Source organism: Scyliorhinus canicula, chromosome 8 (genome assembly GCF_902713615.1).
Source record: "Scyliorhinus canicula chromosome 8, sScyCan1.1, whole genome shotgun sequence".
In the NCBI taxonomy this organism is placed as follows: Eukaryota; Metazoa; Chordata; class Chondrichthyes; order Carcharhiniformes; family Scyliorhinidae; genus Scyliorhinus; species Scyliorhinus canicula.
In genome coordinates, this window is record NC_052153.1 from 127,882,194 (window position 1) to 127,903,681 (window position 21,488).

Consider the following 21,488-nt stretch of genomic DNA (forward strand, 5'->3'; position numbering starts at 1 on the left):
GCCCAAGAGGTCAAATTGAAGGAGCTGGGCGAAGGAAAGCGGCAGCGGAGGCGCTGAGGAGCGGGCTGCGGCATATGGAACAGCGGGATTCCAGAAGGCAGAAGAAGAAGGAGAAAAAGGGACAGAGACAAGGACCGGAAGAAAATTACCTGGGACCTAAGATGGCGGACACACGGAACCCGGACTCAGCAATCCAGCTGGCGCTGGATAACATGCTCCAGGTAATGAAGTCCAGTTTTGAAGCGCTGAAGCGGGACAGCTTGGACCCAATCCAGAAAGCGGTGGATCAGCTGAACCAGAGGATGGACGCCCAGGATGTTAAAGTTAAGGAGCTGGGAGAAGCGGTGGAGGAGCAGGCGGATGCGCAAACGGTTGCAGCGCTAGAAGTGGACGGCCTGAAAGAGCGGCAGAGAAGACTGCTGGACAGAGTAGAGGAGCTGGAGAATAGAGTCCGCAGGAACAATCTGAGGATGGTCGGCCTCCCGGAGGGGGCGGAGGGAGCTGATGCTGCAGCGTTTGTAGCAGACCTGCTGAAGCAGCTGATGGGGGCTGAAGCCTTTCCGCGACCGCTGGAGCTGGAGGGGGCACACAGGGTGCAGGCAAGGCAGGGGCGGCTGGGCGGACCCCCCCGCCCGATGGTGATTAGGTTCCACAGGTTCGTGGACAAGGAGCGGGTGCTGCAGTGGGCAAAGAGCGCCAGGAGCAGCACGTGGAATAACAGTGTGCTCCGCATCTATCAGGACCTAAGCCAGGAGGTGGCTCGGCGGCGAGCAGCCTTTAAGAATGTCAAGGAGGTGCTGTTCAGGAAGCACGTGAAGTTTGGTCTGCTGTTCCCAGCTCGGCTATGGGTCACGCACCAGGGTCAACACCACTACTTTTCCGAGCCCGAAGAAGCGATGGATTTTGTGAGGGACCTGGGGATGGTCCCGAAAGGAGGCCCTAAGGACACGAGTTAGGGCCCGAGGATTTCTGTGGGGAGGAACGCCGAATGTGCCTGGACTGCTGCTCAACGGTTTGCTGGGCCAATGGGGCCAAACGGAACATTTGAGACTCTTTCCTTTGTTCATGGACATTTATGTGCTTTTTCTCTTTTTTCTATGTTTTTTCCCTTTTTTTTTCCTGTTTGGGCTTTTTGTGCAGCTCGCGGAAGACACTGGAGCCGGCTTGCCCCAGTGGGTGGGGAGGAGGGCGGGGAAACAAGGGGAATGGGACAGGAAGGCGCCGGAGTGTTGAGTCACCGGGCTAGCAGATTGGCTAGTCAAGGAAGTCAGATGGGGGGGAAAGCTATAGCCAGTAGATGGCAGGGGTGGGGGTATCGGGGGATGGGGTTAGGGGAGGGGGGGGTTGTTCTGCTGACGGGAGAGGGACTTGAAATAGGCACTGGAAAGGAGGTCGAGGGTGGAGGCAGCTATAGGGCGGGCCAGGAAGGGCGCGACGCACGGGTCAGGGGCCGGCCCGAGAAAGGCTATGGCTGACCGGCGGGGTGGGGGGGGTGGGATGTGCCCCCCGACCAGGCTGATCACCTGGAACGTCAAGGGACTGAATGGGCCGGTTAAGAGGGCGCGGGTGTTCGCGCACTTGCGGGCCCTGAGGGCGGACGTAATTATGTTGCAGGAGACACATCTGAAAGTGTCAGACCAGACCAGGCTAAGGAAGGGCTGGATTAGCCAGGTCTTCCACTCGGACTTGGACTCGAAGTCCAGAGGGGTGGCAATCATGATCAACAAGCGTGTGCAATTTGAGGCAGAGGGCATATCCGCAGACAGGGGGGGCAGATACCTGATGGTACGGGGCAGGCTGGAGGGGAGAAGAGTGGTGCTGGTGAATATATATGCCCCGAACTGGGATGACGTGGACTTCATTAAAAGAGTGCTGGGGAAGATCCCGGACTTGGATTCTCGCAGGCTAATAATGGGAGGGGACTTTAACATGGTCCTTGACCCGACTTTGGATCGGTCGTGTCCCAGAACAGGTAGGCTCTCAGCAATGGCAAGGGAGCTGAAAGGGTTTATGGAGCAAATGGGGGCAGTGGACCCCTGGAGGGAGGGACAGCCAACAGGAAGGGGCTACTCGTTCTACTCGCACGTCCACAAAGTATATTCCAGGATAGATTTCTTTGTGCTAAGCAGGGACTGTAGGGGGGAGGTAAAGAACACGGAATACTCAGCAATTACCATTTCAGACCATGCCCCGCATTGGGTGGACCTGCAGTTCGGGGGAGCGAGGTATCAACGCCCGCAATGGAGGCTAGATGTGGGACTGCTGTCGGAGGAGGGGATCTGCGAGAGGCTTCGGAAATGTATAAAAAATTACCTGCAGGTGAATGACACTGGGGAGGTCTCAGCGGCGACCGTGTGGGAGGCGCTAAAGGCAGTAGTGCGGGGGGAGCTGATTTCAATTGGGGCCCATAGAGCCAAGGCAGACCGGGCAGAGATGGATAGATTGGTCAGGGAAATGGGCCGGATAGATGAAGAGCACGCGGAGTCCCCGGGGGAGGTTTTGCTCAGGGAAAGGCAGAGGCTACAGGCGGAACTGGGGGCACTATCCACGAGCAGGGCCGTGGAACAGCTTAGGAAGGCGAGGGGAGTGGTGTACGAGTATGGGGAAAAGGCTAGCAGACTGTTAGCGCAGCAACTTAGGAGGAGGGAGGCGGCCAGGGAAATAGGTAGAGTGAGGGACGAGGGGGGGCACAAAGTGGAGGATCCGGCAGAATTGAATAGGGTATTCCGGGACTTCTATCGTAAGCTGTATACTTCGGAGCCGCCAGAAGAACCGGAGGGGATGAAAAGGTTTCTGGATGGGTTAACATTCCCAACAGTTGGGGGGGGGCGAGTGGAAGAGCTGGGGGCCCCGATTAGAGTAGAGGAGGTATTGGGGGGCCTAAAGGCCATGCAGTCGGGGAAGTCCCCGGGGCCGGATGGATACCCAGTAGAGTTTTATAGGAAGTTCTCTGAGCTGGTGGGCCCGGTCTTGGCGAGGGTTTTCAATGAGGCAAGGGACAGAGGGACCCTGCCGCCGACGATGTCACAAGCCACCATATCTCTGATATTAAAGCGGGGTAAAGACCCGGAGGTGTGCGGGTCCTACAGGCCAATCTCCCTGATTAATGTAGATGCCAAGCTCCTGGCAAAGGTACTGGCGGGTAGAATGGAGGACTGTGTACCGGAGGTGATTGGGGAGGATCAAACGGGGTTCGTGAAAGGTAGGCAGCTGGCGGCCAATCTGAGGAGATTGCTCAATGTGATAATGATGCCCCCGGCGGGTAGAGAGGTGGAGGTAGTGGTGGCTATGGACGCCGAGAAGGCCTTTGACCGGGTGGAGTGGGAATATCTATGGGAGGTGCTCGGACGGTTTGGGTTCGGGGAGGGATTGGTGGATTGGATCAAATTATTATATCAGGCCCCGAGGGCCAGCGTCAGGACCAACAGAGAAGTGTCGGAGTACTTTAGGTTGTACCGAGGGACCAGGCAGGGCTGCCCGCTCTCCCCGCTGCTGTTTGCGCTGGCCATAGAGCCGCTGGCGATTGCGCTGAGAGCCGCAGAGGGTTGGAAGGGGATGGTGAGGGGCGGGGTTGAACATAGGGTTTCTCTTTATGCAGACGACCTGCTCCTGTACGTGTCGGACCCAGTGGCCGGGATGGGAACTATACTGGGAATGCTGAGGGAGTTCGGCCAGTTCTCAGGATACAAATTAAATACGGTCAAGAGTGAAATGTTTGTGGTACAGGCAAGGGGCCAGGAGAACAGATTGAGAGGGCTACCGTTTAGGTTAGTTGAGGAAAATTTCCGGTATTTGGGAATCCAGGTGGCGCGAGACTGGGGCAGGCTGCACAAGTTAAATTTGGCCAGGGTGGTGGAGCAAATGAAGGGAGAGTTTCGGAGATGGGATGCACTCCCGCTGTCGCTGGCAGGGAGGGTGCAGACTGTAAAGATGACAATCCTCCCTCGATTTTTGTTTATTTTTCAGTGCCTCCCGATCTTTATCCCACAGTCCTTCTTCAAAAGAGTTAACGGGCTGATCATGAGCTTTGTCTGGGCGGGAAAGTCTCCGCGGGTGAAGAAGGCGATGTTGGAGAGGAACCGCAGCGAGGGAGGGCTGGCGTTGCCGAGTCTGGTCAATTATTACTGGGCAGCCAACATCGCTATGATAAGGAAGTGGATGGTGGGTACGGGGTCTATTTGGGAGCGAGTGGAGGCGGCTTCGTGCAGGGGCTCCAGTTTGGAAGCCCTGGTCACGGCTCCTCTACCGCTGCCGCCGGCCAAGTACACCACCAGCCCGGTAGTGGTGGCGACCCTGCGGATATGGGGCCAGTGGAGGAGGCATGTGGGGGAGATGGGGGCGTCTGTCTGGGCGCCAATCTGCGACAACCATCGGTTTGCCCTCGGCAGTATGGATGGGGGGTTCCGAGTATGGCGGCGAGCAGGGGCGGGAAGGGTGGGTGATATGTTCCTGGAAGGGAGCTTCGCGAGTTTGAGGAGCTTGGAGGAGAAATTTGGGTTGGTAGGGGGAAATGATTTTAGATACCTACAGCTGCGGGACTTTGTTCGTAGACAGGTCCCATCTTTCCCGCGCCTCCCGCCAATGGGGATCCTAGACAGAATAGTCTCTGGGAGGGACGAAGGGGAGGGTAGAGTCTCAGGTATTTATAAGGTGCTCATGAGGGAGGAAGGGTCCCAGACAGAGGAACTGAAACTTAAATGGGAGGAGGAGCTAGGCGGGGAAATGGAGGATGGGCTGTGGGCAGAGGCCCTGAGTAGGGTAAACTCGACCGCGACATGTGCAAGGCTCGGGCTGATCCAATTTAAGGTCGTTCACCGGGCCCATATGACGGTGGCTCGGATGAGCAAATTTTTCGGGATAGAGGACAAATGCGCTAGGTGCGCGGGAGGACCAGCGAACCATGTGCACATGTTTTGGGCATGCCCTGAGCTGAGGGGGTACTGGGAGGGATTTGCGGGGGTCATGTCCCAGGTGCTAAAAACAAGGGTGGTGATGAGTCCAGGGGTGGCAATTTTTGGGGTTTCGGAAGACCCGGGCGTCCAGGGGGAGAAAGCGGCCGATGTGCTGGCCTTTGCTTCCCTGATAGCCCGGCGACGAATATTATTGGCGTGGAGGGACTCAAAGCCCCCGAAGACTGAGTGGTGGCTTGCGGACATGTCAAGTTTCCTGGGGATGGAAAAAATTAAGTTCGCCTTGAGGGGATCTGTGCAGGGGTTCACCCGGAGGTGGCAACCATTTATTGACTTCTTTGCGGGAGAGTGAGCGTCAGCAGGGGGGTGGGGGGAGGGGGGGGGGGGGGGGGGGGGTAGAGTAGAGTAGGAGGGAAAATATGGCGGGTAGTACGGGTGGGAGGGGAGCGGGCTTGTGCAATACGGTATGATGGAAGTATTGAAAGTACGTGGATGGTTGCACATTTTTGCCTTTTTTGCTTCCTTTCTGATGATGTCTGTAACTGTTTATAAAGCCAAAAACTACCTCAATAAAATTGTTTATTAAAAAAAAAAAAAAAGAAACCTTCCTGCTTTTCTCTTTCCTCTTCCGTTCCAAAGAACAGGGCAGCACGGTAGCACACGTGGCTAGCACTGTGGCTTTACAGCACTAGGGTCCCAGGTTCGATTCCCTGCTGAGTCACTGGCTGTGTGGAGTCTGCACGTTCTCCCCATGTCTGCGTGGGTTTTCTCCGGGTGCTCCGGTTTCCTCCCACAGTTAGGTGGATTGGCCATGGTAAATTGCCCTTAGAGTCCAAAAAGGATAGGAGGGGTTATTGGGTTATGGGGATAGGGTGGAAGTGAGGGCTTAAGTGAGTCGGTGCAGACTCGATGGGCCGAATGGCCTCTTTCTGCACTGTATGTTCTATGTATCTATGTTCTATGTACCTATGTGACTACAGCAGGCTGCTTGAACTGTCTAATCAGCTAACCCAGCTCAGGCCAGGTCTATTGTGGATTGCGCCACACTGGGGAATTCACTTAAAATTCATCTAGAATGTCTGAAGGAACTTTTGCTTTCTAAAAAAAACAGCATCATAAATACAGGGGAATAGTTCATGTTACAGTGACATGTGCAAGCACTGTGATTACAAATTTTCAATCCTAGATTTGACGGGAACTTCAAACACCGTTGTCAAGGCAAAGTGGAGCTCTCCCTTTATTCCACTGATTTTCTCCTCTTAGTGCTTCTTCTAAAGCGCCATATTGGAGATACATATCCAAGCATTATAAACTTGCCAAGTGACCACTAATGAGTTAATGAGCCTGAACAGCAAACTTGAAGGTATCATATGAAAGCCCAATTCTTTCCACATATATCCACTGTCAGCAGCATTAATGAATGGCAAACCTACAGTATTTATATTTAAAACAATGAGGCCAGCTGCATTGTTCAATGATAGAATCTGTGGTTACTCACGAGTATGTAACGATTATCTACAATTCCCCTCTCCAAAGTCTTTGCACATGCTATCACTTTCTATGTCTTGGTTTACTAAAGCAGCTGAAACACTTGTCAAGAGGAAGAAGGAGGCTAATGTAAAGATGAGACGTGATGGTTCAGTTAGGGTGCTTGAAAGTTACAAGTTAGCTAGGAATGCTCTAAAGAGAGAGCTAAGAAGAGCGAGGAGAGGACATGAGAAGTCTTTGGCAGGTAGGATCAAGGATAACCAGTTTACACTGGAGAAAGACAATGTTGTCGAGGAGAACACTCAGGTTCAGTCGACCAGGCTAGATGGAATTGAGGTTCAAAAGGAGGAGGTGTTAGCAATTTTAGAAAATTTTAGAAAATGTCAAAATAGATAAGTCCCCTGGGCCAGATGGGATTTATCCTAGGATTCTCTGGGAAGCCAGGGAGGAGATTGCAGAGCCTTTGTCCTTGATATTTATGTCGTCTTTGTCGACAGGAATAGTGCCGGAAGACTGGAGGATAGCAAATGTTGTCCCCTTGTTCAAGAAGGGGAGTAGAGACAACCCTGGTAATTATAGACCTGTGAGCCTTACTTCGGTTGTGGGTAAAATGTTGGAAAAGGTTATAAGAGATAGGGTTTATAATCATCTTGAAAAGAACAAGTTGATTAGCGATACTCAACACGGTTTTGTGAAGGGTAGGTCATGTCTCACAAACCTTATTGAGTTTTTTGAGAAGGTGACCAAACAGGTGGATGAGGGTAAAGCTGTTGATGTGGTGTATATGGATTTCAGTAAGGCGTTTGATAAGGTTCCCCACGGTAGGCTATTGCAGAAAATAAGGAAGTATGGAATTGAAGGTGATTTAGCGGTTTGGATCAGTAATTGGCTAGCTGAAAGAAGACAGAGGGTGGTGGTTGATGGCAAATGTTCATCCTGGAGTTCAGTTACTAGTGGTGTACCGCAAGGATCTGTTTTGGGGCCACTGCTGTTTGTCATTTTTATAAATGACCTGGAAGAGGGTGTAGAAGGATGGGTTAGTAAATTTGCAGATGACACGAAGGTCGGTGGAGTTGTGGATAGTGCTGAAGGATGTTATAGGATACAGAGGGACATAGATAAGCTGCAGAGCTGGGCTGAGAGGTGGCAGATGGAGTTTAATGCGGAAAAGTGTGAGGTGGTTCACTTTGGAAGGAGTAACAGGAATGCAGAGTACTGGGCTAATGGCAAGATTCTTGGTAGTGTAGATGAACAGAGAGATCTCGGCATCCAGGTACATAAATCCTTGAAAGTTGCCACTCAGGTTAATAGGGCTGTTAAGAAGGCATATGGTGTGCTAGCCTTTATAAGCAGGGGGATTGAGTTTCGGAACCACAGGGTCATGCTGCAGCTGTACATAACTCTGGTGCGGCCACACCTGGAGTACTGCGTGCAGTTCTGGTCACCACATTATAGGAAGGATGTGGAAGCTTTGGAAAGGGTTCAGAGGAGATTTACTAGGATGTTGCCTGGTATGGAGGGAAGGTCTTACGAGGAAAGGCTCAGGGAATTGAGGTTGTTTTCGTTAGAGAGGAGAAGGCTGAGAGGTGACTTAATAGAGACATATAAGATAGTCAGAGGGTTAGATAGGGTGGACAGTGAGAGTCTTTTTCCTCGGATGGTGATGACCAACACGAGGGGACATAGCTTTAAATTGAGGGGTGAGAGATATAGGACAGATGTCAGAGGCAGTTTCTTTACTCAGAGAGTAGTAGGGGTGTGGAACGCCCTGCCTGCAACAGTAGTAGACTCGCCAACTTTAAGGGCATTTAAGTGGTCACTGGATAGACATATGGATGAAAATGGAATAGTGTAGGTCAGATAGGCTTCAGATGGTTTCACAGGTCGGCGCAACATCGAGGGCCGAAGGGCCCGTACTGCGCTGTAGTGTTCTATGTTCTATGTTCTATAACCCTTTCTATAGATATGTCAGGAATAAAAGAATGACTAGGGTAAGAGTAGGGCCAGTCAAGGACAGTAGTGGGAAGTTGTGCGTGGAGTCTGAGGAGATAGGAGAGGTGCTAAATGAATACTTTTTGTCAGTATTCACGCAGGAAAAAGACAATGTTGTCGAGGAGAATACTGAGATACAGGCTACTAGATTAGAAGGGCTTGAGGTTCATAAGGAGGAGGGGTTAGCGATTCTGGAAAGTGTGAAAATAGATAAGTCCCCTGGGCCGGATGGGATTTATCCTAGGATTCTCTGGGAAGCTAGGGAGGAGATTGCTGAGCCTTTGGTTTTGAACTTTAAGTCATCTTTGTCTACAGGAATAGTGCCAGAAGACTGGAGGATAGCAAATGTTGTCCCCTTGTTCAAGAAGGGGAGTAGAGATAACCCCGGTAACTATAGACCAGTGAGCCTTACTTCTGTTGTGGGAAAAGTCTTGGAAAGGTTTATAAGAGTCAGGATGTATAATCATCTGGAAAGGAATAATTTGATTAGAGATAGTCAACATGGTTTTGTGAAGGGTAGGGCGTGCCTCACAAACCTTATTGAGTTCTTCGAGAAGGTGACCAAACAGGTGGATGAGGGTAAAGCAGTTGATGTGGTGTACATGGATTTCAGTAAAGCGTTTGATAAGGTTCCCCACGGTAGGGTATTGCAGAAAATACAGAGGCATGGGATTCAGGGCGATTTAGCAGTTTGGATCAGAAATTGGCTAGCTGATAGAAGACAAAGGGTGGTGGTTGATGGGAAATGTTCAGACTGGTGTCCCACAATAGTGGTGTACCACAAGGATCTGTTTTGGGGCCGCTGTTGTTTGTCATTTTTATAAATGACCTGGAGGAGGGCATAGAAGGATGGGTGAGTAAATTTGCAGATGGCACTAAAGTCGGTGGAGTTGTGGACAGTGCAGAAGGATGTTACAAGTTACAGAGGGACATAGATAAGCTGCAGAGCTGGGCTGACAGGTGGCAAATGGAGTTTAATGCAGAAAAGTGTGAGGTGATTCATTTTGGAAGGAATAACAGGAAGACAGAGTACTGGGCTAATGGTAAGATTCTTGGTAGTGTGGGCGAGCAGAGAGATCTCGGTGTCCATGTCCATAGAACCCTGAAAGTTGCCACCCAGGTTGAGAGGGTTGTTAAGAAGGCGTATGGTGTGTTAGCTTTTATTGGTAGAGGAATTGAGTTTCGGAGCCATGAGGTCATGTTGCAATTGTACAAAACTCTGGTGCAGCCGCATTTGGAGTTCTGGTCGCCGCATTATAGGAAGGATGTGGAAGCATTGGAAAGGGTACAGAGGAGATTTACAAGGATGTTGCTTGGTATGGAGGGAAGATCTTACGAGGAAAGGCTGAAGGACTTGAGGCTGTTTTCGTTAGAGAGAAGAAGGTTAAGAGGTGACTTAATTGAGGCATTCAAGATGATCAGAGGATTAGATGGGGTGGACATTGAGAGCCTTTTTCCTCGGATAGTGATGTCCAGCACGAGGGGACATAGCTTTACATTGAGGGGAGATAGATATAGGACAGATGTCAGAGGTAGGTTCTTTACTCAGAGAGTAGTAAGGGCGTGGAATGCCCTGACTGCAACAGTAATGGACTCGCCAACACTAAACGCATTCAAATGGTCATTGGATAGGCATATGGATGATAAGGGAATAGTGTAGATGGGCTTTAAAGGGGTTTCACAGGTCAGCGCAACATCGAGGGCCGAAGGGCCTGTACTGGGCTGTTATGTTCTATGTAGGCCATATCTTTCCAGCAACTCCATATTTCTATCACAATCAATCATATTTCAATACCACTACTGGAATCCTGGCTAAAGACACAAACATCATCCTCGGTGTTTGTGGTGCATTATCCTTCCTCTCTCTTCTCAACCTCTTTGTCACTCTTTGATTTAGTTAATTACATTATCCTCCTCCAATAACTCTCATTCATTGTCTAACTCAGCAAAACTGCCCTCACTTTGCCCACCCTTACCTTTGTAATTGTAACCAGAACATCACCAGAAATGGCCTCTCTTTCCAAACCTACACCATTATCTCTGGTTAAAGAAGGATCCATCTATTGTCCTCTTATCTTCCACAGCTACATGTTGCCCCTTGGCAATATAATCCAGAGGCACAGCATGTGGTTCCACATATGTTCTGACAACAATTAGCTCTACCTCACTACTAATTCTGGACCCCTCCACAGCATTTGCATTGTCAAACAGCTTCTCCAATATCCATACTCGCTGAGAAGAAACTTTCTCAAGTTAAACATGGTCTTTACTTCTGCTCACAAACACGATACACCCTACCCCACCACCATCTAAAGTTGAACTAGACTGTTTGCCACCTTGTCATCCCATCAGATTCCAAGCCTCCCATCTGTATCCTCTCAACACAGGGCAGTACGGTAGCATAGTAGTTAACACAGTTGCTTCACAGCTCCAGGGTCCCAGATTCGATTCCCAGCTTGGGTCACTGTCTGTGTGGAGTCTGCACGTTCTCCCCGTGTGTGCGTGGGTTTCCTCCCACAGTCCATAGATGTGCATGTTAGGTGGATTGGCCATGCTAAATTGCCCTGAGTGTCCAAAAAGGTGGGGTTACTGGGATAAAGGGGGATAGGGTGGAAGCGGGGGTCTTAAGTAGGGTGCTCTTTCCAAGGGCCAGTGCAGACCTGATGGGCTAAATGGCCTCCTTCTGCACTGTAAATTCTATGATTCTATGAATACAAAAACTGTCTACTTGCACCTCCATAACTTCAGTTGCCACCCAATTTCTCTCCATCTCCAGTCAAAACCTTCATTCCTTTGCACCATGCTACCAACCTCGTATACTCTCAATACAAAAAATGTCTACTTGCACCTCCATAATATCAGTCACCACCCAATTTCTCTCCAACTGCAAGAAAAACCTTCATTCCTTTGCACCACGAAAACTGTCTCTTGTATTTAACCTCCCTATAAGTTTTAGGAAGTTACTAAATTTACATATTAACAGACCATTAAACTTTTTAACTAATTTTAGTAATTATTAGTGTAAGTACCTTCCTAATGCCCAGATAATTGTTAATAACTGCTTTTATTCTCTTCCCCAGAAAGTAAAAGTTAAGCATGAAGTCACTTCAGCATCTGAATTCCTTCAGAATTATTTTCATATGTTCCTCTTACTTTTCCTTTGTCTCTTCCCCCCCCCCCTCCCCCCCTCTTAATACAATCATTCTTTCCTTGTGCTTTGCCTTTCTGAACTTGATTGGTGCATGATTTCACCCAATCTAATTCACCACCTTCTTAGTGTTTTCTCTCTTTATTTTTCAATCATTTAATCTAATTTATCGAGGAAATAAACTTTTTGCCCTGTGTCCCAGATTCCCTATTTTCATCGTTGAGCAATTATCTGCTCAAACCCCCAGAACATTGTGAGCAATAATTTTTAAACTATACATGTGTAGTTTTAAGTTTAACGAGTGAGGTTCACTCAATCAAAATCTGGAATGTAATTTTTTTGGGATGCAATAATTAAGAAAAGCTTTTTCTTAAAAGGTACCTTCTGCATGTTTGATAATGAGATGTGGTCAGCTTCTCTGGTTATCTTGATGCTAAAGGTGGCTTTAAACGCTGGTTCATCAAAGCATGGGAAAGCATTTCGGGCTGACAATGGCTCAAACTGAGTGGCTGCCAATATTCTGTAAAAGGAAAGAAAAACATGATCCACAGGTTCTTCAGAAATATACACTAAAGCTTGTACAAATCAAATCGTTTGATGGAATTCCTGATTTCAAAGCTTGCTTTTTTGACTGACACTCTAACCAAAAGAGAATCTGAATCTTTATTTTTCTATGGAAACTAAACCTAAAACTGAAACTTCAGGTTTCTGGGGAAACTGAAGCTGGTTGAAACCAAAAAAACACAGACCCAAGTCCAGGTTAACCAGTGGTGCAGTGTAGGCAGGCTGAAGAAACTGAAGGCTGGATCCAACAGCTGGCAATGGGCAAATACAAGGTTGTTGCAGCTATTTCTGTTACTTAAAAGTAACTGACTGCACAGACTCTGCCATACAGTGCACAGGGATATCATTGAGGGTGCAGGCAAATGTAGGGTGAGTGGAGCTGTGCCATCACACTGTTGTGTGTAGAACTGAGGTGGTTCTAGAGAAGTGCACCATTTTGATGAGGACTGTGCCCGTACAACTCGGGTTGGTTGGGTGCTGCTGTCAGATGAAAATGAATGGGTAAATCCTTGGAAAAAGAAAAAGGAGCCAGAATTCTATATGAGGAAGTTCAAGCTTTGAAGAACTTGGTGACCGAAATTGGTGCCATAAGTGGTGAGCGAATTGCAAAGTGAATCCGTGAGCTCTTTGTTGTATCTGCTGTTTAATGTACAACTTTTAATGCATATTGGCCATGATTTGCTTGTTAGTTTGTGCACAATTTACATTGATTTTGGTTTGATTGTTAAAGTTATAGAAATTAAATCATGTTCACTGGTATTGCTGTTGGGATCATTTAGTAAATTCAGTTCTTCTGGTTTATTGATCACCTTGGGATCATTCATTCTTAGTGGAAGAATACCTCTTTCAAATGTCACTAAACATTGTGACCACCAATAGAGATGGTAAAATGGGGGTAACATTCACTTTATGCCTTAAATAAAAAGAACCCGCAATTTTATAGCGCCTTTCATGACCTTTGGCTGCAAAACAGCTTGGGACAGCCTAAGTACTTTTGAAGTGTAGTCACTGTTATAATATAGGAAACGCAGCAAATTATGGACTGGCAGCTTTCACTAACACCAATGTGATAATGACCAAACAATATTTTTCTTAGTGACATTGACGAGGGATAAATATTGACCCAGGACAGTTGGAATAACTCCCCTGTTGTTCTTCAAAATGTTATTTGAGATCTTTTATATCCGCCTGACTGGGCAGGTGTATCAGTTTAATCTCTCATCTGACAAATGGCACCTCAGACAAAAAGGGAAGGGTGATTGAGCCAAAAAGGAAGGAGGGTTGAGCCAATCAAATGTATTTTCTCTTCCGAGCCCCAATAAGGGGGCAGCAGGGTAGCATGGTGGTTAGCATAAATGCTTCACAGCTCCAGGGTCCCCGGTTCGATTCCCGGCTGGGTCACTGTCTGTGTGGAGTCTGCACGTCCTCCCCCTGTGTGCGTGGGTTTCCTCCGGGTGCTCCGGTTTCCTCCCACAGTCCAAAGATGTGCGGGTTAGGTGGATTGGCCATGCTAAATTGCCCGTAGTGTCCTAATAAAAGTAAGGTTAAGGGGGGGGTTGTTGGGTTATGGGTATAGGGTGGATACGTGGGTTTGAGTAGGGTGATCATGGCTCGGCACAACATTGAGGGCCGAAGGGCCTGTTCTGTGCTGTACTGTTCTATGTTCTATGTTCTAAGTACCCATCACAAAGTACGCGGTTGGGGAAAGTTAAACCCTCTTCTAGATTATTAAACCAAAGGGCAGATTACCTCTTTCTAACAAAGATTAACCAGGCACCAGCCAATGTAAAAATATGCTAGCTGCCAAGAGTGGAATTCTCACCACAATTACACTTCCAGTGTCAGAGTACCCAGTCAGCAATATGCTAGGAAAATGATTTCTGCTCAACTAAACTTTTGTCTCCACTAATGCTGTTGAAGCTGAACATTAATGCTATCAATTGTTTTTAAGGGGTCGGAATACTCAGCAATCATGTTCCGCATTGGGTGGATATGGTACTGGAGAAGGGGGTAGCGCAGAGGCCGGGGTGGAAACTGGATGTGGGGCTTTTGGGAACCAAGTGTTCTGTGAGAAAATTGAAAAGGTAATTAAGGAATATGTAGGTTTCAACTGTACGGGTGAGTTGCCGAAGGCAGTTGTCTGGGAGGCTCTAACGGCGGTAGTGAGGGTTGAGGTAATTTCGTTTAAGGCCAGGGTGGACAAAGAGGAGAGGTTGGAGCGGCAGAGGATAATAGATGAGATGTTGGAGGTAGATAGGAGTTATGCAGAATATGGGGACCCAGCGAAGCTGGAAGAGGAAGGAACTACAGGCGAGCTTTGACCGACTATCTACCAGGGAGGCAGTGCGCCAACTGAGGCAAGCAAGGGGTGCAGTTTACGAACATGGAGATAAGGCGTATGTTAGCAGGTCAGCTCCAGAGGGAAGCAGCGGCAAGGGGAATTCTTCAGGTGAGGGATAGAGCAGGGAAGTTGGTGGTGGCACCGGATCTGATTAACAAGGTTTTTGAGGAATTCTATTAGAGGTTGTACAGGTCAGAGCCACCTGGGGGAGACTGTGAGATGCAGGAATTTCTAAATGGGTTGGAGTAGCTGAGGCTAGGGGAGGGGTATAGGGCTACATTAAAAAGAGCAACAGTGGAGCAGGAGATAAAGGATGCGATTGGGAGGATGCAGTCGGGGAAGGTGGCAGGGCTGGAAGGGTTTCTGGTGGAATATTATAAAAAATTCAAGGATAAGCTGGCACCCCTGATGGTGGGGATGGTTGAAGAGGCGATAGGGAAGGGAGTGCTGCCACAAACCTTGGGGCAGGCATCGATTTCACTGTTGCTAAAAAAGATAAGGATCCGACGGAGTGTGGGTCGTATAGGCCCATATCACTTCTGAATGTGGACGCAAAAGTGTTGGCAAAGGTATTGGCAGGTAGGCTGGAGGAGTGCCTCTCGAAGGTGATAGGTGAAGATCAGACGGGGTTCGTGAGAGGGAGGCAGCTTTTTTCGAACAGTAGGAGGGTTTTGAACGTCGTCATGGCACCAGCAGAGGGGAGGGAAACAGAGGTGGTTGTGGCATTGGACACTGAGAAGGCATTCGACCAGGTAGAATGGGGGTACTTGATGGCAGTTCTGGAGCGGTTTGGGATCGGACCAAGATTTGTGAACTGGGTAAAGCTACTATATCAGGAGCCAAAGGCGAGTGTCTGCACAAACAACATCAGCTCGAGATACTTTTCTCTCCACCGTGGGACGAGGCAGGGATGTCCTATGTCCCCCCTGCTGTTTGCACTTGCGATTGAGCCATTGGCGATTGCATTAAGAAGTTCAGGAGCACGGAAAGGAATAGTGCGGGGGGGGGGGGGGGGGGGGGAGAGATAGAGCATAGGGTGTCCTTATATGCCGATAACTTGCTGTTATATGTGTCGGAACCGAATGTGTCGATAGGGGGAATATTGGAGCTACTGCGAGTATTTGGATCGTTCTCGGGGTACAAGCTGAACCAGGACAAGAGTGAGTATTTTGTGGTGTCTCGACCAGGGGTGGGGGCGGGGGGGGGGGGGGGCTGCCACTCCGTAGGGCAGGGATTCCCTTTAGGTACCTGTGGATGCAGGTTGCCCAGGAGTGGGGGTGGCTTCGCAGGTACAACATCACTAGTTTGGTGGGGAGAGTGAAAGCTGACCTGGCAAGGTGGGATGGTCTCCCTCTGTCACTGTCGGGTCGGGTACAGGCGGTTAAAATGAATGTGTTGCCACGATTTCTGTTTATTTTTCAATGCCTACCAATTTTCCTGCCAAAGGCTTTCTTCAGAGAGATTGAGGAAAGAATTACCTCGTTCATATGGGGAGGGAAAGTGGCCAGAGTGCGAAAGGTGCTACTACAGAGGGGAAGGCAGGCAGGGAGTTTGGGTCTCGAACCTGATGTACTACTACTGGGCGGCGAATGTGGAGAAGATGCGGAGCTGGGTCAGAGGGGTTGATTCCCAGTGGGTCAGAATGGAGGAGAGTTTGTGCATGGGGTCGGGACTGAAAGCACTAGCAACAGTGCCCGATAGCTCCGGGGAAATACTCAGGACGTCTGGTAATAATAGCTTCATTGAAAATCTAGACGCAGTTTCGCCAACACTGCAGGTTGGGGGCAGGGTCAAGAGAAATGCCGATTCGGGGGAACCACAGATTTGAGCCAGGGAGGTGGGATGGAAATTTCCGGAAATGGGAAGAGAAGGGGAGTAAGACGCTAAAAGATTTGTTTCTTAGCGGTCGGTTTGCAGGATTGAAGGAGCTGGAAGCAAAGTATGGGCTGGAGCAGGCAGAAATGTTTAGATACATGCAGGTTGGGGATTTTGCCAGAAAGGAGATACAGAGCTTCCCGGAGGAACCGGCCTCCACATTGCTGGAGGAGGAGCTGACGACAAGGGGACTGGAGAAGGGGGATAGTGTCAGCGGTGTACGGAGCTATTTTGGAAGAGGATAAGGCACCACTGGAAGGGATCAAAGCAAAGTGGGAGGAAGAGTTGGGAGAGGCTATACAGGAGGGGATCTGGGGCGGAATTCGCCGACCCCCTGGGGGTTAGGGTTCTTAGAATTCTCCACCTCCCGAGATTCAGCAGGGGCGGGAATCACGCCGGTCGGCGGGCCCCCCCCGGCGATTCTCCGGCCCCGCGATGGGCCGAAGTCCCGCCGCTGACAGGCCTTTCCCTCCAGCGTGGATTAAACCACCTACCTGACCGGCGGGATTGGCGGCGCGGGTGGGCTCCGGGGTCCTTGGGGGGGGCAATCTGACCGGGGGGTGCCCCCACGGTGGCCTGGCCCGCGATCAGGGCCCACCAATTGGCCGGCAGGCCTGTGCCGTGAGGGGGCCTTCACCCTGGCGGGGGCAGAAGAGACCCCCTCCCTTGCGCATGCGCCGGTATAACGCCAGCAGCCGCTGACGCACCGGCGCATGCGTGGACTTCTGCCGGCCGGCGAAGTCCTTTCGGCCCCGGCTGGCGTGGCGCCAAAGGCCGTTCACGCCAGCCGGCGGAGTGGCAACCACTCAGGCGCAGGCCTAGCCCCTAAAGGTGCGGAGAATTCCGCACCTTTGGGGCGGCCCGATGCCAGAGTGGTTCACGCCACTCTGACACGCCAGGACCCCCCGCCCCGCCGGGTAGGGGAGAATCCCAGCCCTGGTGTGAGGTGCTCTGGAGAGTAAATGCCTCCACCTCATGTGCGAGGTTGGGCCTGATACAGCTGAAGGTGGTATACAGCGCACACCTCACGAGGGCGAGGATGAGCCGATTTTCTGAAGGAGTAGAAGATGTGTGTGAGCGTTGCGCGGGGGGGGCGTGGGGGCTAATCACGTTCATATGTTTTGGTCCTGTCCAAAGCTAGAGGAGTACTGGAAGGAGATTTTTAGGGTACTCTCCAAGGTGGTGCATGTGAAACTGGACCCGGATCCCCGGGAGGCCATATTCGGGGTGTCGGGCCAGCCAGGGTTGGAAAGATGGTGGGGAGGCAGATATTGTAGCCTTTGCCTTGTTGATCGCCCAAAGGCAGTCCTGCTGGGATGGAGAGCAGCCTCTCCACTTGTGCCCTGGCGTGGCGGGGGGACCTGTTGGAATTCTATACTCTTGAGAGAGTTAAGTTTGAACTGAGGGGAAGGACGGAGGCGTTCTACAAGTCATGGGCATTATTTATTATGCACTTTCAAGAACTGGATAACATCGAACATTAGTTGGGGGGATGGGTGGAAGGGTTGGGGGAAGGGGTGCTGTGTGTATTAAGGGTGACTATGGGTAATCCCCGATTCCTTTTTGTCAGTTATTTATGTAATCATGCGGGCTAATGTTTGGGGGTTGGTGGGAGAATGGGATCGTTGTTCTTGTTATGGGGATTGACATATATGTTGCTGATTATTGTTTATTGTTGGTGGATATAAATTTGGGAGAAAATGTGAAAAAGGAGGAGAATAAAAATAATTATCTAAAAAAAAAATCCCATGAATGCATTTTAAAAATATGCCCTTCAGACTTGTCGGGAACTCAGTTCAGATTCAAATCTTAATGCCTGCTAAAAAGGTACACAGATTGGTGCATAGATTTAGTAGTTAAATATGGCTAATTTGCAAGATGAAGTTCAAGAAGAAGAGCATTTTATAATGGATACTATTTTCTATGAGTAATCCAGTGCTTGCTAAACAAATAAGAAGAAAAATTCAGTTAATTTATTTGTTTATATTGTGACCAAATCACATTGGATGAAAAACTGGGGCTGTGAATCAGTTATAGAATTGAAATAGTATGTAAAGAACGTGGTTGTCCTATTATCACAAAATCTGTTGGAAAATGCTAACAAAGCTACACTTATTGCTCATCTCTTGCTAGATAATTCAGAGGGCACTAAGATTCAAATACGTAGTGTGGACTCGAATCATGTTGCGGACAGACTGATTTGGGGAGGGGGGCAATTCTCCAAAATGGAGACCAAGTGGTCATGCCATCGTGAACGCCGTTGCACGATTCTCCGAGGTGCGGAGAATTGGCGCTATTTGCACTGGCGCGTTTGACATGGCGCTGGCCGTGGGCCACTGGAATCGGCGGGGCCAACGATTCTCCGGCCCGGATCGGTTGAGCGGCCGCGCGGATACGACAGGGTCCCCGCCGGCGCCGTTCACCCCTAGTCGCTGCCGGCAGGAACTCTGCACGAAGGGTCAGGGGCGGCCTGTGGGGCGGGGAATAACGCTCCTTCACTGGGGGTTGTCTGATGGGGTCTGGCACGCGATCGGGGCCCACTGATCGGCGGGCCGGCTTCTCTCCTCCCCCGGCCTACATTTTTACGCGGCTGGCCCATGAACACCGATGCCATGTTGAGTCAGGGCCGGCGCGCTGAAGAAGTCCCCTGCACAATCGTGGGCCCCAATCGTGGGCCACACCCCATCAGAGGCCCCCCCCACCCCCCAATGAAGGAGCGCTTTCCCCCGCCCCACAGGCCGCCCACGACCCTTCACGCAGAATTCCCACTGGCAGCGCAAATGGGACTCTGTCGTATCTGCGTGGCCGCTCGGCCCATCCGATTCCAGCGGCCCGCAGCCGGCGCAAATGGCACCGATTCTCCGCATCTCGGAGAATCGCGCACCGGCCCAGGGCTTGGAGAATCACCCCCGGGGTGTCAGGTTTCCTTTCACTTATGAAGCACTCCAGTTTGTTAATAACAGTTTGGTATCAAGAATGGCCAAGCTTGAGCGCTAGCCCACAAGGGAACAGATTTATTGAATTCACATAAAAACTGCAAATTTCCAGCTTTTGTCACCACTGGGCACATTACCAATACTTTGAGAAAAGCAAAAAATGCATCAACAAAGTGGCACAAACAGCTGTGCTGTAAAACAATGGCGCACAATAGATTAAATCAAACACAAGTGAAAGGTTTATTTCCTTTCAAGTGTCCTTTAACAACAATACACAAAGTAAACCAGTCAGGAAATAGTAATTACTTTCAGAAAAACATACTGACAGGAGTCGGCTTACCTTGTTCTGTTTTTATCTTGATAGCTGCTTTTGTAAAATCCCGAAAAACCATCAGACAGATTTGCTGAATATTCCAGATTAAGTATGTATGTGTCTCCTTTCAACAGCATTGGGTTAACTTTAATGGCAATCTGTTGATGGTGTAAATACTCCAAAACCTGGACATCCTTTGATTGACTCGATGCTTTTGGAGTAAGTGTTGCCTTGTCAATTTTGAGACCGAAGCTGTGGAGAGTTATGTTGTTGGTATCCTCCTTGACTAGAAGGCTTATTTGCACAGAGCCTGTGAAATTCAGGGTGGTGAGATTGGGTTGCAGAGTAAGATCATAATGCACTGGTACAACAGCATTAGGCAATCTCATTTTTGGCCAGGGAAATACCTGGCCATTGGATGCCAACGGGTATATGAGTGTTAAAGTTGTGTTCTTTTTATGGCAGCCTTCTTTGGTGAAGGTACATTTTGGCAGAAAGTAGACAACCATCGCTATTGAAAGTATAATCACTACAACAAATGCTCCAACAAGTACAGTCCGAGCAGAAGATAGCGAGCAAGGTCCCCCTGATGTTTCCTGATTATAAGCCCCTGACATGTTATTGCGGTGATTGGAACTCCGGTTCATGAATGACATGCCTAACAACCTTGCAGATGATTCATAGTCTTCTTCATCATCCTCCAGGTCATGCTCTCCCAAGCCACGCACCAACAACCGTGAACTATGTGGCTCATATTCAACATCATCAGGTTCCAAAGGATGAAGACGTGGTTCTTTGGCCAAGTCGACTACATCTGGCTCTTCTTCAAACATGCTATTTTCAATCATGTTTCTGGGCAGCCGGGCCCGCTCTGAAATACAAAATAGTTTCAAATATATTCAACATATTTTACATACACTTATGTACTACTAATTACTTCCTGCAGGTTCAAGGCCAAATGTCCACTGGTAAAAGTCAATCTCGTTTCCACTAAATACTGGATTCTATACCTCTGCAACTAACACCTTGAAGATTAGAGATCAATTATTTATCACAATTGCCCAGAAAATTGACATTAAATGGGGATTAGGCCGGCATGTGGGTTAGGGTGTATTCTAAGCAGCAGGAATCAAGTGTTCTGGAAAGGAGAGAGTAAATTGGATGGGGATAGGACAAAAAGGAAAATTGGAATAGCAGACTAATTGTAGTCAGTACAAAACTTAATGCAATCATACTCTTTCAGAGGAAAAAAAATTATCATTTCATATGTCCAAAAAGGAGAAAATTTAACAGAGCCGAGAATTATTATAGAATTCGGATGACCCGCAGATTGTGAAATTCCAGGGCTCTCAAGTACCACAATGGTTGAACTGTAACATGTGTTAAGATTCCGGACCAGATCCGGTATCCTGACATACAATTGGGATGAGGAACCAACAATTTTTCAATTTGTAAAACTGTGAGGAAAGGATACTTCATGACAGGAGTGATGACTCTGACCAATAGTTATATTTTGTGTTGAAACAAACTTTAATTTAAACACAGAATTAACCACATTAACATCAAAGAAATAGTTTCACAATTATCAGTTAAACAGTTGATGAGGAAAAAAATTGGAACTTACTATCTACACCCATCATTAATTCCAATTAAACAACCCAACACAGTTCAAATGTCACTTATAAATAAAGTTTTAAAAATAGGTTACTTGCTTATCTCGGTGTAAACCCTTTGCAGAGAGCCTTTCAAGAGCAGATCCAATATACATCCGTCTAGTCAGGCCCTTCTGCTCAACCTAACAGCACTTGGCAAAACTGCAAACTACAGACACACCTGACTCCTCCTATTAATTATATCATCTCTCGCCCACTATGTCCTATGACCGCTAAGCTATGACTAAATGCAATCCCTCAAATTATCT

At 48.9% G+C, this 21,488-nt stretch overlaps 1 protein-coding gene across 1 annotated transcript in view; it reads right to left on the reverse strand.

The window, feature by feature from the left end:
* LOC119970494 (leucyl/cystinyl aminopeptidase) overlaps positions 1 to 21,488 on the reverse strand; it is a 183,127-nt gene that overhangs the window by 96,477 nt on the left and 65,162 nt on the right. The window contains exons 2-3 of the mRNA XM_038805217.1: positions 19,595 to 20,438; positions 11,920 to 12,058 (exon numbers count right to left, since the gene is read on the reverse strand). Coding sequence (XP_038661145.1) covers positions 11,920 to 12,058; positions 19,595 to 20,438 — 983 coding nt within the window. The remainder of the gene's footprint in view (positions 1 to 11,919; positions 12,059 to 19,594; positions 20,439 to 21,488) is intronic.